We start from the raw sequence: 15,905 nt of genomic DNA, 5'->3' as shown, positions 1-15,905 counted from the left end.
GGTATTTTTCAAGATAGCCATTAGCATCTCGTTAAAGTGGTTGTAAACCACTTGTGCCTACAGGTAAGCCCAAAAGGCTTATCTGTAGGTACCTTGAATATCTCCTCCCCCTCTGACGCAACATAGAAATGCCACGGGGTTACCCAGTGACATGTACAGGTGACCCCGCCCCCCTCTGATGCCACAGGGGTTTCCCGTGGCGTCAGAGGGGGGCGGGGTCACCTGTGACGCCATGGGGAAACCGCCGGAAACCCCCGTTTCATCACAGGGGGCGGGGTCAACCACACACGTGACGGGTGGCCCTGCCCTCAGCTATTTAAGAGCTGTCTTGGCGGTTGTAGCGTCATTCGGCGGGTGCCTCCTACGGAGGCGGAATCGGATCGTGGCAATGTGTTTTTCTGTATCCCAGGTCGAGAATAGATTACATCGCTGGAATTTTTTTTTTTTTTTTTTAATAAAGGACTTGTCCCAAGCTGTCTACTGTATTTTTTTACCATCTCGGACACTTTTTTGTGAAATGGTAGGGATCTGGGGGTCTATGGAACTAAATGAGGGGGACAAAGGGATGTCGACAGAAAGGTAAAGAATAGAAGGGTCAGCTACAGTCTATTGGCAAATCAGAAAGGGGGATAATGCATGGGCACTAGATATTAAGAAACATTCGTACAAGATATCCCGTAGCTATCCAGTAGAGTAGTCTGGCAATTAAGAATTGGTAGCCATGTCATGTATAGCTATTCACTCATTGCTGTCCACAAGCCGAGTACTGATACGGAAAGCCGGGATAATAATTGGATTTGTTTCACTCCCAATTCTTGCTACTATGATGGAAATAGACCAGACCTGCAGTAAGGCCTATGTTTTGCGGACCATCCCATGAACTAAAGGCTGTAAAAAGATGTCACTCTGCAATCATGGATAACTGCATAGTCTCATAGAAAAACGGGTCATATAGGGATAAATAATTCCAATCACTTCCTTCCTCTGAAACAAAAAAGCAGATTTGAAGCTCAAAGTGCAAATACCAGTAGATTGCAGACAATGTAGCAGAAACACACAGATGAGTTGAAAAGTCTCTCAATTAACCAGCAACATTACTCTGCATGAATCCATTCATTGACATAAGAGGCGGGTGTAACGGCTGAGACTCTTGTGTGAAGATAAGCAGAGCGGTATCCAATATAGTCTCCAAGATATCGCTATTGATATATATAAAGTATAGAGAGTTCACCTTAGATAGGTGCTTAGCACTCCTTTAGCTGTTTGTGGCAGAGAAAAGGCTCTGTATATTCCCTCTGCACGTCTTCTCTCTCACACTTGTTGTATAATTGTCTGCTTGTAAGCGGGATTTGTTTCCCTCACGTCAGTGAAATAAAGAGGCATTCACCGTTTTCTTTCAGGGAAGTTCACCACAGAAATTTCCAGTATATTCAGCAGGGATCTTTTCCTATTTTAGCAAAATAGTTTTAGGCAAGGTAAGGGAGTTTGGGCGCCATCATTTCCCAAGATGAAAAACACCCGGAGTCACCTCGTGTCTGTGAGAGGGATTGGAAGGGAGGACAGGGGTGAGCTAGCGTCAGCCGCGTCAAAGGGGGCTTCCAGATTCCGATAATCCCCCCGCCCACAGATCTCCACAACCAAGGGTTGTGGGGATGAGGCCCTTGTCCCCATCAACATGGGGACATCCTCCCCATGTTAAGGGCATGTGGCCTGGTACAGTTCAGGGGGGGCACTCTCATCCCCCCTCTTTTCCTGCGACCTGCCAGGTTGCGTTCTCAGATAAGGGTCTGGTATGGATTTTTGGGGGGACCCCCACGTCATTTTTTTTTAAATTTTGACACCAGGTTCCCCTTAAAATCCATACCAGACCCTTCAGGTCTGGTATGGATATTGAGGGGGACCCCTACGCCATTTGAAAAAAAAAAATTGGCGCAGGGTTCCCCTTAATATCCATACCAGACCTGAAGGACCTGTTCTTCCAGCTCTTCTTTTTTAATAACCACGTACTTTTTTTTGTTGCCCTCTCCCAATGTTTTCTGACGTATTGCTGCCATCAATTTCACAATAACCTTATTTTTTTCTTAAAATGGTGCATTTTCCTTCGTTTAAACATTTGATATGTTTTCTGTTTTCTATTGAGAATCAAATATGGGTTTATGAGATTGCAAATCATTGCATTCTGTTTTATGTAGATTTTACACAACATCCCAACTTTTTTAGAACTGGGGTTTTAAACGTATCCGTTCCTTTTTCCTACTGGAGGCAAGTTGGTTAAGTTTGAAATATTCAGTTGTTTTCAATTGAATATCTGCTACTATAGGTATCTATAGATAACAAGGAGTCATTCATGACTCAGGGGGAATAGGCTGGGTTACATAGAAGATAATGACAGGTGACCAATATAGGGTCATGGGCAGACCATGTAACTGTGAGAATAGAGGCTGTGATAAGAAATGTTCTATGCATGAAGGCAACTTCAATAAAAAGAATGTGAATTGTAGGGGTTGTGAATAATGAGTAAAATCCTTGCGTGAAGGTTCCCTCCAGAGATCTACCAATTTATGAGCAGTTAAGGAAATGTCTTGAAATTGCTAGAGAGTTTAGATGTATCAGAAGGGTACTTATGTAATTTACCATTCCAGACTAAATTTGAATCTCCAGCTAACAACAGAGTATCCACTTGGTGGGATGTCACCAGTGGGCAAATATGAGACAATGAAGGGCCAGGTTTCATGTTATGGGCATAATTGGCGAAAACAGTAATTTAAGTATCCTGCAGCAAACCCTGAAGAAGGTCTGGTCTCTTTCTATGGGATGCAATTAGAACTTGTTGTTTTGTGGAAGAATTGGCCTGGAAGGCAAGAGGGTATTGAGCATCAAAGTATTTAGGCACCTAGGCAGAGGATATATATAGGTTTCTTGCACACAAGCTATTGACATGCAGCTTTTGCAAACAGTGAAATACCCTAATCTTCTTTTGTTTGAAATGCAGTCCCTGAACATTTAAAGAAAGCCAATTAAGAGACATTGTAATGAGTAAGGAACCAAAATATCTGACTAAATCCCTGGGACATATGGTGGGTAAAGGGGAGCAAGAAAGAGGGTGAAAAGAATAATGCCGTGTACACATGTGCTGACTTTTTGACCGGTCTGATCCGATGGGAGGAATCCGTCGGACAATCCGACCGTATGTGGGCTTCATCAGACCTGCAGCGGACTTTTTCGGTCGAAAATCAGACGGACTTTAGATTTGGAACATGTTTCAAATCTTTCCGACGGACTCGAGTCCGGACGAAAAATCCGCTCATCTGTATGCTAGTCTGATGGACAAAAACTGACGCTAGGGCAGCTATTGGCTACTGGCTATCAACTTCCTTATTTTAGTCCGGTCATACGTTATCACGTACAAATCCGTTGGACTTTGGTGTGATCGTGTGTGTGCAAGTCCGTTCATTCGAAAGTCCGTTGGAAGTCCATTGGAAGTCCGTCGGAAAGACCGTCGGACCTTTTGATGCCGAAAAGTCTGCATGTGTGTACACGGTATAGGTAATAGAAAGGACTGAAACAGCTGAAGAAGGAAAAAAATGGTGGTCCATGGGTGAAATTACCCCTTTTAATCAGGAATCCAAAAAAGTCGGCTTCCCGTCCATGCCCAGGACAAAACTGAGTTGGGCTAAGTGTCCATTAAAGGAAATTGTATTCTGTATTTTTGTATTTTACGGACTTTGTACTTTGTATTTTACAACAACACAATCTCCACCTCAGAGGGGTGGATTTAGGGTGAAAGGTTACATTGTAGCTGTCCATCAATAAACTTGCTGGACATTTGTGACATCACTGGAGTTCTTCTACAGTGGTATGTCTGTACGGAGCTGGCAAGCTCCACAGCAAAGCAACAGCTAAGCAGCTTTGATGTGGTGACATTTTTTCTAAAAGAGACAATTCTTGCTTTGTTTGCAGGCTTGTAGTATATACAGTTTGCGATGTTTACTATATTTAGATCATTTAGAATTTCCAGAATATTTGCATGCATTCAGTTACTGTCCAGTCAGAGGTTAGGGATAGTGAGGTGTCCCATGGCCAGATCTAGGGGGGTGCTGGGGTGGAATGTGCCCCCCAGATTTCACTTGTCCCCCCCACCCCAGGCAGGCCACCCCATTGAAATTCTGCCTTTTCAGCAATTCAGGGTTGGGACAAGGCAGGGGCAACCTAGAACAGGGAATTAAAGAGAAAAGTCTGAGTGAAGTGACTGTGGCAGAGAGGAGAGAGAGGGGAAGAGGTGCAGCATGTTCTCTCCTTCTTCTGTCAGAACCTCCGTGAAGCAGGTGACAAAGTATCACTAGATCGGACTGTGTACGGTTTCATTACCCATCCCCTACCCACATTTCCTGCTGTCAGGAGGTCTGCAGCTTTTGGAGGACATAGGGTGCAGGTAATCAAACCATGTGTGCACAGATGAAGAGCGATTCTCTGTTATCTGCTGTATAAAGGATCGTTGTTATGACAGGTGGGGGAGAGTATAGCACAGCCCAGCATACTTCCTCCAGCTCTGTAGCGATTTCCCACCTGTAAGTTTTTGGTGAGGGTGGGTGGAACATATAGGTTGGGAATTGTACTGGGACCAATCATTAGTGCTGTGGTTCAAATGAGAGGTTTGTGGAGGAGGGGAGTTGGGGGACTATTTGTGCTGGAGAGGGTAATGGGGGGGGGGGGGTTGTGCAGCTAGGAGAAGGAATTGGGGGGATATGTGCTAGAAGGGGGGGCGGGGAATGTGTGCTAGGTGGGGCTGGGGGATTTTGGTTAAAAGGGGGAATGGGGGGATTTTACCCCCTGTACACTGCCCTGCTGACCCTCGTCTTCCGTTCTGCTGACCCCTGTACACTGCCCTACTGACCCCCTGTCCTCCATCCTGCTGTGCCCTGTACACTGCCCTATTGACCCCCTGTCCTCCATCCTGTTGACCCCCTGTCCTCCATTATGCTGACCCCTGAACACTACCCTACTGACCCCTGTCCTACTGACCCCTGTCCTGCATCCTGCTAACCCCCTGTCCTCCGTTCTGCTGACCCCTATACACTGTCCTATTAACTCCCTGTCATCCATTCTGCTGACCCCCTATCCTCCATCCTGCTGAACCCTGTACACTACCCTACTGACCTCCTGTCAACCGTCCTGCTGACCCCCCTGTCTTCCACTCTGCTGACCCCCTGTCCTTGTTCTGCTGACATCTGTACACTGCCCTACTGACCCCCTGTCCTCCATCCTGCTGACCCTTGTACACTGCCTTACTGACACCCTGTCCTCTGTCCTGCTGACTCCTGTACACTGCCCTACCGACCCCCTGTCCTCCATCATACTGAGCCCTGTACACTGCGCTACTGACCCCCTGTCCTTCATCTTGCTGACCCCTGTACACTGCCCCACTGATCCCCAGTTCTATGTCCTGCTGATCCCTGTACACTGCCCTACTAACCCCCTGTCCTCCATTCTGCTGACCCCTGTACACTGCCCTACTGACCCCCTGTCCTCCATCCTGCTGAACCCTGTACACTGCCCTACTGACCCCCTGTCCTCCATCCTGCTGACCCCCTGTCCTCTGTTCTGCTGACCCCTGTACACTACCCTGCTAAACCCCTGTCCTCCATTCTGCTGACCCCCTGTCCTCCATTCTGCTGACCCCCTGTCCTCCATTCTGCTGACCCCCTGCCCTCCGTTCTGCTGACCCCCCCTCCTCTATCTTGCTGAACCCTGTACATTGCCCTATTGACCCCCTGTCCTCCTTTCTGCTGACCCCCTCTCCTCTATATTGCTGACTCCTGTACACTGCCCTACTGACCCCTGTTTACATCCTGCTAACTCCTTAACACTGCCCTACTGACACCCTGTCCTCCGTTCTGCTGACCCCCCCATTCTATGTCCTGCTGACCCCCTGTCCTCCATCCAGCTGACCCCTGTACAATGCCCCACTGACCCCCTGTCCTCCACTTTGCTGACTCCCTGTCCTCCATTCTGCTGACTCCCTGTCCTCCATTCTGCTGACTCCCTGTCCTCCATTCTGCTGACTCCCTGTCCTCCATTCTGCTGACTTCCTGTCCTCCATTCTGCTGACCCCCTGTCCTCCATTCTGCTGACCCCCTGTCCTCCATTCTGGTGAACCCTGTACACTGCCCTACTGACCCCCGTCCTCCATCCTGCTGACTCCTGTACACTGCCCCACTGATCCACTGTCCTACATCCTGCTGACCCACTGTCCTCCATCCTGCTGACCCCCTGTTCTCCATCTTGCTGACCCCCTGTCCTCCACCCTGCTGAACCTCTGTTTTCTGCTCTGGTGACCTCCTGTCTTCCATCCTGCTGACCCCCTGTCTTCCATCCTGCTGACCCCCTGTCCTCCATCTTGCTGACCCCCTGTCCTCCATCCTGCTGATGCCTTGTCCTTGTTCTGCTGACATCTGTACACTCCCCTACTGACTCCCTGTCCTCCATCCTGCTGACCCATGTACAGTGCCTTACCGACACCTTGTTCTATGTCCTGCTGATCCCTGTACACTACCGTACTAACCGCCTGTCCTCCGTTCTTCTGACCCCTGTACACTACCCTACTGACCTCCTGTCATCCGTCCTGCTGACCCCCTGTCTTCCACTCTGCTGACCCCCTGTCCTTGTTCTGCTGACATCTGTACACTGCCCTACTGACCCCCTGTCCTCCATCCTGCTGACCCTTGTACACTGGCTTACTGACACCCTGTCCTCTGTCCTGCTGACTCCTGTACACTGCCCTACCGACCCCCTGTCCTCCATCATACTGAGCCCTGTACACTGCGCTACTGACCCCCTGTCCTTCATCTTGCTGACCCCTGTACACTGCCCCACTGATCCCCAGTTCTATGTCCTGCTGATCCCTGTACACTGCCCTACTAACCCCCTGTCCTCCATTCTGCTGACTCCTGTACACTACCCTACTGACCCCCTGTCCTCCATCCGGCTGACTCCTGTACACTGCCCTACTGATACCCTGTCCTTCGTCCTGCTGAACCCTGTACACTGCCCTACTGACACCCTGCTGACCCCCTGTCCTCTTTCCTGCTCACCCCTGTACACTGCCCTACCGATCCCCTGTCCTCTGTGCTGCTGACCCCTGTACTCTGCCCTACTGATGCCTATACTGACCTTGCATCCTTTGCCCCCCTGACATTTCTTACTGCATCCCCACATCAGACAGGCTAGATCCGGCCTGACGTGTCCTAGTTTCATTGCTTAACCACTTCAGCCCAAGAGGATTTGGCTGCCAAATGAGCGTGCCACTTTTTGCGATTCGGCACTGCGTCATTTTAACTGACAATTGCGCAGTCATGCAACATGGCTCCCAAACAAAATTGATGTCCTTTTTTTCCACAAATAGAGCTTTCTTTTGGTGGTATTTGTTTACCTCTGCGGTTTTTATTTTTTGCGCTATAAACAAAAATAGAGCGAGAATTTTGAAAAAAGCTATATTTTATAAATATAAATATCCCCAAAAAATATATAAAAAACAATTTTTTGCCTCAGTTTAGGCCGATGTGTATTCTTCTACATGTTTTTGGTAAAAAAATCTCAATAAGCGTATATTGATTGGTTTGCACAAAAGTTATAGCGTCTACAAAATAGGGGATAGGCATTTTTATTACTATTTTTTTTTTTTTTTTACTATGTTATGGCGGCAATTTTTATCATGACTGCGACGTTATGGCAGACACATTGGACACTTTTGACGCTATTTTGGGACCATTGTCATTTATACAGCGATCAGTGCTATAAAAATGCACTGATTACTGTTTCAATGACACTGGCAGTGAAGGGGTTAACCAGTAGGGGGCGGAGAAGGGGTTAAGTGTGTCTTAGGGAGTGATTCTAACTGTGAGGGGGCTGGGCTACATGTGACACGACACTGATCACTGCTCCCGGTCACAGGGAGCAGACGATCAGTGTCCTGTCACTAGGCAGAACAGGGAGATGCCTTGTTTACACAGGCATCCCCTCGTTCTGCTTCTCCGTGACACGATCGGGGGACACCGGCAGACATCGAGTCCGCGGGTCCCGCGCCCGCTAGGTGGCAGATTAAAAGCAACATACCTGTACGTTGCTTTGCCTGCACGTGCCATTCTGCCAACGTATAAGTGCGTTAGGCAGTCAGCAAGCGGTTAAAATGATTGTATACGCTTATATATTCCCAGAGATGTGACTAGCTTTAGGTGATACACAGAGATGAAACAAGTCCTCCTAGATAAGTTGTACCTGTTTATCTGAATCCCTCTATGTCAGTTCAAAGTCCCAAAGCTTGCCCGAGATTTAGAAGGTGGGGGGTGGGGATATGATCTCACACCCTGCACAGTGTAACCTGAGGCTTAAATGGAGGGAGTGGACAAACCCCCTCTATACAGCACATAGGGAAACATGCACAACTGAGGAAGTCAATCACATGCTGTGTGCCCCGCCCCCAAACCCAACCTGCAGCTGCCCCCACCCCTCCCCCGCCCCCCTCAAAAGCTATGTTTTTTTTTTTTTTTAGAGTTGTTAAAACCTTTCAGCAATGCCTCGTGCAGATAGCAGAGGAACTAGACAGCAAAAATAAATATTTGCTTTAGCTTGAGGCAACTACACACTATAGAAAAATATGTCTTGTTCATTTTTTGTTTACAACCACTTTAGACAAATACGGTAAATAAAAAGTAAAGTTGCCAGCGAGCATGCAAGGTCTGGCAGAGCAGTTGAAATCACAGGACTAGATGCACAGAAATACAAATTTGTTGGCAGGTAAAAGAACTCCCTCATGTGAATTTTAATTGTGTATTTATATGTTTGCCTGAAGTTCAGCTTTAAACACTTGTGTTACAACTTTGTCTAATAGTGTTCTTACCTGATTCCGTGAGAACAGACACTGTTACATACAGACTTGACCCTAGCATGTCTTCTGAAGTGTTGAAATACTTTACAAGGTGTTCTCTCTTCAGTGTGGCTTTTCCTTCACCATCGGCAATCTGGAAGTCAAGGCCACAAATTGAAAAACAGAATTAGCATGAAAGGACTTTCTGTGTTTGGCCTGGATCTCAATCGATGTTGAGGGGCCTGTAGCGCTACCCCCAAAGGAGCCTCTGGTTAAGATGGGTTCTCTGTTCTGGCCTGAACCTCCTCAAAAGCCTCAGCCCCTCTGACGTACCAGTTGGAGAGAAAGCAAGCAAAAACAGAGACACGGCAAATAATTTCTGTCATCCAATATTAAGTTAATCTTGAAAACAGGCACCAAAACAATAAGGCCCCTTTCACACTTGTACGACTTGTCCCACGATTTTGTACTGTAAAATCGTATGACATGTCATTCTCCATGATTTTCAATGACTACCATTCATATTGGCACGACTTTAAGTCGTGCCGACTTGAATGTAGTCCCTGCACTACTTTGGTCCAAATTCCATGTGAGTTGTACTCCATAGACCTCAATGTTAAACCCTCAAGTAGCATGCAAATCGTACCTGAATAATATAGACACGATTTCAGCACGCCTTTGTAAGCACAAGCCTCACGCCATGTACAGTACCTCGGCGACAGGGTACTGTGCATGACGCGCTGGCTCGCTGATCGGGAAAGGAAAACTTTTTTTTTCCTTTCGCAATGAGCGACAGGCAGTGCTGACAGCTGTCTGATATGAATCATGAGGGGGAACAAGGGATGAGGACAAGGGCCTCTTCCGGACAACCCTGGCCGTTGGTTGTCGGGGTCTGCGGGCGGGGGGCTTATCGGAATCCGGGAGCCCCCTTTAATAAGGGGGCCCTCAGATCCCGGCCCCCCACCCTTTGTGAATGAGTATGGGGTACATCGTACCCCTACCCATTCACCTTGGGAAAAAAGTGTCAATGAAAAAACACACTACACAGGTTTTTTAAAGTAATTTATTAGGCAGCTCCGGGGTCTTCTTCCGACTTCGGGGGTCTTCTTCTTACTTCGGAGGTCTCTCCGGCGTCTCCTCCCGGTGTCCTGATCTTCTGCCGACTCCTCCGCTATCTTCTGCAGCTCTTTTGCTAGCGGTGGCCCGGACTTCTGAGTAACTGTCTACAGTGCAATAAACTAATTTTGAATCCAGTCCATGGTTCATATACGTAAATATATATATATATATATATATATATATATATAAAATATCATTTTGGCTCCTACCCATAGAGCGCTGCTTTTTAGTCATATGTTTCATCCAGGTTTAAAAAGACTTAGGCCTCATACACCCGGGCTTTTTAAAAATCGAGCTGTAAAAAAAAGCAGTGTTAAAAACGTGATTTAATCCGCGTTTTGCATCACTTAATCCGCACACTAGCTTTCAGCCGCTTTTCTCTGCTTCTATTCAAAATCAGTGGTTCCCTATGGGAGCCCATTGATTTGAATAGAAGTCGCACCACAAGTCGGATCAAGATGATCCGACTTGTGGTGTGACTTGTGTCCTGAGAACCTTGAGGGGGAACCCACCAAAATGTAAAGATCCCAAGATCCCCCCCATGAAGAAGCCACATGCTTCAACATGGGGGGTGGGTCCTTTGGGGCAGGGGGGCTCTGGGTAGTAAGCCCTGGACTCTTACATGCCCTCAACATAGGGGGTGGATGCTTCGGGCAGGGAGGGCCCTGTGCCCCCCACCCCAAAGCACCTTGTCACCATGTTGATGAGACCAAGGGCCTCTTCCCAACAACCCTTGCCGTTGGTTGTCGGGGTCTGCGGGCAAGGGCTTATCAGTATTTCGAAGCCCCCTTTAACAAGGGGGCCCACAGATCCCAGCCCCCACCCTAGGTGAATGAGTATGGGGTACACAATACCCCTACCCATTCACCTAAAAAAAAAAAAGTGTCAAAAATATACACACTACACAGGTTTTTAAAGTATATAGAGCTATACTCTTCCCTACACCTGATTTTATCTTTTTACGTGATCACGCTTTTTATATTGTTTGTTGATTATTGGTGATATCCAATAAAATACATCATTTGATCTGCACTATTGGCATTTTTATATATTTTTTGGGAACCACCTATACTTCTGAGACTTTCCTGTGGCTGTGACTCCCCTTCGGCCTTCTGGACTGGCAGTCGCGATTTGGACAACAGAGGAAAGATTCCCCTTGAGATCCGGGGTTTCTGGGACCAACCATTTTCCATCTGAGATCTCTGAGCCTGTTCGATTCGGTGTCACCGGCATCCGAATCCACCTTCTCTGGTAAGCGTATTTTATCTGTTTACGGTTCAAGATCGTATAATCAATGACATACAGACGAGAAGATTTCAATACAAGTTCAATATATTTCATATATAGTTCATTTTGGGACTTTTGCTTCATTGCCATTTATCTGGACATTATTGAATTCCATTTTTTATCATGTCACATGTGTTTTATTTATGTTCCTGTTTCAATGGCTACTATCACTGACGTGTTTACTATCATTGTTTATCATTACTAGCGCTACATTTTATTTTTTATTATGTGTTTAGAATATTGGTCATATTTTATGTAGCTGCTTTTTTCTACATACTGGGTTAGCGCAGTGTTATATATTTTTTTCGTTTTCACTCCACTGTCTTCTTGCTCTTTTGCTGGGTCTTCTCGTTCTTTTGCTGGGTCTTCTCCCTCTGTTCTTCTTTTGATGTTGACTCGACGTGATCTCCCGGTGTAATGCTGGGTCCGCCATGTGCAATGACTTATATTGGCATGGGGCGGGGCCAACCGATGACGTAATTTGGAGGCCGCACCCCTTGTGATGTCACTGCCCGGGGCATAATGGGGTGATGACATCACGTGGGGAGTGGCCTCAAAATTACGTCATCGTGTGGCCCCACCCTATGCCAATATAAGTAATTGCAAACGGTGGACCCAGCATTGCGCTGGGATTTAGCGCTGAGTCAACATTGAAAGAACAACAGAGTAAGAAGACCCAGCAAAAGATCGAAAAGACCCTGCAAAAGAGCTAGTAGACAACAGAGATAGGAGACCCGGCAGAAGAGGGAGAAGACAGCGCAGAGAGGGAGAAGAACCGGCAGATGGAGAAGACATCTCCGAAGGAGGGAGAAAAGCCAGAGACGGGAGAAGAAATCATAAGAGACGCTGGGGCTGATTTAATAAAGTACTTTAAAAACCTGTGCAGCGTTTTTATTTCTTAACACTTTTTTGAAAAGAAAGGGCAGGTGTACCATGTACCCCATTCTTATTCATCTAGGGTGGGGGGCCAGGATCTGGGGCCCCTTTGCAGACCTCAACCACCACTGGGCAAGGGTTGTTGGGAAGAGGCCCTTGTCCTCATCAACATGGGGACAAGGTGCTTTGGGGTGGGGGCGCAGGGCCCTTCCTGCTCCGAAGCACCCACCCCCTCATGTTGAGGGCATGTAGGAGTCCAGGGCTTACTACGCAGGCACCAATGACCTTCTCTTCAGAGGATACAAAGGTCGGGTTCGTAGTAGCCTTACTTACAGAAGAACCTCACGCATGGGCTCATCAGCTATTGGAAAAGGAGAGTCCTGTACTGCACTCACTGTCTTCTTTCTTCGATGCCATGGCAATGCTCTATGATGACCCACAACGAACCACCACGGCTAAAACAGTGTTGACCTCTTTACAACAGGGGAAACGCCCTGTTGAGGACTACGTAATGGAATTCCGCAAGTGGGCTGCAGACACTGCATGGAACGACGCTGCCTTGCGCCATCAGTTTCACTTGGGCCTGTCCGAGCCCCTCAAAGACGAATTAGCAAGAGTGGGGCTCCCTGATACATTGGAACCCACAATTCAGTTGGCTATCCAGCTTGATCGCAGACTCAGAAAACATCCGGGGAACGATCCGGTATGGCCTGTCCTACATGGATGCTCCCACGAGTACCCATGGCTCCACACCCAAGAACCCCTGAGACCCACGCATCAACCCCAATTCAGGACGCAGAACCGATGCAACTCGGCTTAGTTTGTGCACCCCACACACCCAAAGAGTGACAATGCCATCCCCTGAACAATCTATGCCTGTACTGTGGTGGAGAGGGTCACTTTCTTTAGGGATGAGCAATGATAATGAAGAGACTAGAGGCTAATTGTAACGAGCCCCTGCTCGCTCGGTTCCACTCTCCTGACACTCCTCTGCAGCTATAGAATCAGATTGCAGATCGCAACATCTGATGGTTCGGTCATCCGATGCTCCGGGACTAGAACTACAGCTATGTGCCATTCTAATCCAGTTGTGTAGCTCAGAACAAACACCAGGCAGGCTGTATGTAAGTTCAACCAGGGATCTCTTTTATTGACAGGAATACAGGCTCTTTTATACAGTAAAAAAGGAGGTGCATACCTCCTGCTCATATTACTCTAACAATACACCTGTAAATTAATTAACCTAATTAACATGAGCTAGTTTACTAACATGACCTTTTGCCCAGACTTGGGGTCACCAAGCTTCACACAGTACATTATACATTATCATAAGTACAACCAAAGGACATTTTCCCAATAGCAGGAGCTAATTAACACAAACAACAATGGGGATCTAATGACTCTTAGATTCCATACTAGACTTATTTATAATACACATTCTAGCAGGCAACAGACAGACAGGTGGCTGGGATTGACATCAGCATCTCCTAACAGTATTTGTCCCAGAATTATGAATCAGCCACTATTTCAATATGGCAAATCCAGGGTCCCCAGAGTCTGTGTATCCTGGGGGACCAGGACCCGAATCCACAGTAATACCACCTCAAGGGTCCCCAGGCATACAGCTCACAAAGAGCACCGTTCCCCCAAATGCCAGGGCCCACGATCGATCGGCAAGAGGCTAGCATTCAGTCCCCTCCAAAAGTCTCTCTCCTGGCTAGGTCTGTCAGACTAATCCTGAATCCACATCCCAGAAAAATATTTAGAAATAGGAAGATGCCCCAAGGGATAGTACGGGCAAGAGACCAGAAACAGGATAATCAAAAAAAAAAAATACAAAAAGTATAAAAATGTATAAATGTATTAAATATATAACAATATTGACATCTAAAAAGATAAAGTGGGACTGAGATATCAATATAGAAATACAGTTTGCTCAATACTGCAGTATACAATGCATAAATGGACTTTAAGTCAAAAGAATTAATACACCGTAAATGTTGCAGAAAAAACCCTACATGTTTCAGAAACCACAAAAAAGATTTTTTCCTTTTTTGAAATAGACATTCTACAAAAAGGAAAAAATCTTTTTTGTGGTTTCCGAAACATGTAGGGTTTTTTCTGCAACATTTACAGTATATTAATTCTTTTGATTTAAAGTCCATTTATGCATTGTATACTGCAGTATTGAGCAAACTGTATTTCTACTTACTTTTTGTACTTTTATTTTTGATTATCCTGTTCATGGTCTCTTGCCCGTACTATCCCTTGGGGCATCTTCCTACTTTCTTTAGGGATGTCCCATAAGGCCAAGTAAGTGGTTCTAACCCCAATCTGTTTCGCTGTTAAATCCTCGCATCTCACTCTCTGCCTCTCTTTGCAGATACCGGTAAGGATAATCCGAGTAGCAGCCATTATTGACTCTGGGGCTTGCAGCTGCTTTATTGACATCCACTTTTCCAAAAAGTATGGAGTTCCACTATGCAAGAAGCCCCAGCCGTTTACCGTTCATCTGGCAGATGGCTCCGCACCAACCTCGGGTCCAATAACCCATGAGACCACCCTCATATTGGCCACTACCGAAGCAGACCATTGGGAATATCATCAGTTGGGCATCATTTCTTCCTCCATTTTTCTGGTTATTTTGGGGTTACAGTGGCTTCGACAGCACCAGCCACAGATTGATTGGTGGAGTTGTGTCTTTCAGCTCACCCTATTGCTTACACCACTGTTTCCCACAACGAGCCTGTTTGATGGTTCAACCCCTTTCCACAGATGACAACACTCTTTTCCCCCAGGTTTACAGAGACTTCTTGGATGTCTTCAACAAGAAGGGGGCTGAATCCCTATCGCCTCACCGGCCGTATGATTGCCCCATTGAGCTTCTTCCTGGTTCTGCAATACCATTTGGGAGGATCATCCCACTCTCTGAGCCTGAATTAGAAGTCCTCCAAAAATACAGTAGGTGACCGCGATATTGTGTCAATCTCGCCGCATTTCTCGGCGAGATTTGACAACTGCGAGCCCCGCCACGGGAGCCAGCGCCGAGATGGCTCACTCATCGGGAAAGGAAAACTTTTTTTTCCTTTCACGATGAGCGACAGGCAGTGCTGACAGCTGTCTGGTATGAATCGTGAGGGGGAACGCCGTGCCAAATTTTAAATGAAAAAAAACGGCGTGGGTTCCCCCAGGGGCATTCCAGGCCATCAGGTCTGGTATGGATTGTAAGGGGAACCCCCTACACCGAAAAATCAGCGTGGGGGGCCCCCCAAAATCCATACCAGACCCTTATCCGAGCATGCAGCCCGGCCAGGAAAGGGGGTGGGGACGAGCGAGCGCCCCCCCTCCTGAGCCATACCATGCCGCATGCCCTTAACATGGGGGGGTGGGTGCCTTGGGGGAGGGGGGCACCCTGTGGGCCCCCCCCACCCCAAAGCACCTTGCCCCCATGTTGATGAGGACAAGGGCCTCTTCCCGACAATCCTGGCCGTTGGTTGTCGGGGTCTGCGGGCGGAGGGCTTATTGGAATCCGGGAGCCCCCTTTAATAAGGGGGCCCCCAGATTCCGGCCCCCCACCCTATGTTAATGAGTATGAGGTACATGGAACTCCTTCCCATTCACCTAGGGAAAAGTGTCAATAAAAAAAAACACACTACACAGGTTTTAAGAGTAATTTATTAGGCAGCTCCGGGGTCTTTTTCCGACTTCGGGGGGGTGGGGGGTCTTCTTCCGACTTCTCTCGGTGTTCCGCCTCTTCTCC

The 15,905-nt window shown here is 47.3% G+C and overlaps 1 protein-coding gene across 1 annotated transcript in view; it reads right to left on the bottom strand.

Moving 5' to 3' along the window:
* Positions 1 to 15,905, bottom strand: part of LOC141133429 (complement C3-like) — a 731,058-nt gene that overhangs the window by 541,302 nt on the left and 173,851 nt on the right. Inside the window, exon 9 of the mRNA XM_073622815.1 lies at positions 8,897 to 9,017. Within this exon, the coding sequence (XP_073478916.1) occupies positions 8,897 to 9,017 (121 nt within the window). The remainder of the gene's footprint in view (positions 1 to 8,896; positions 9,018 to 15,905) is intronic.

Source organism: Aquarana catesbeiana, linkage group LG03, assembly GCF_042186555.1.
Source record: "Aquarana catesbeiana isolate 2022-GZ linkage group LG03, ASM4218655v1, whole genome shotgun sequence".
Classification (NCBI taxonomy): Eukaryota; Metazoa; Chordata; class Amphibia; order Anura; family Ranidae; genus Aquarana; species Aquarana catesbeiana.
Note: the sequence above shows the minus strand (reverse complement) of the source record. Positions and strands in the feature narration are given on the sequence as shown.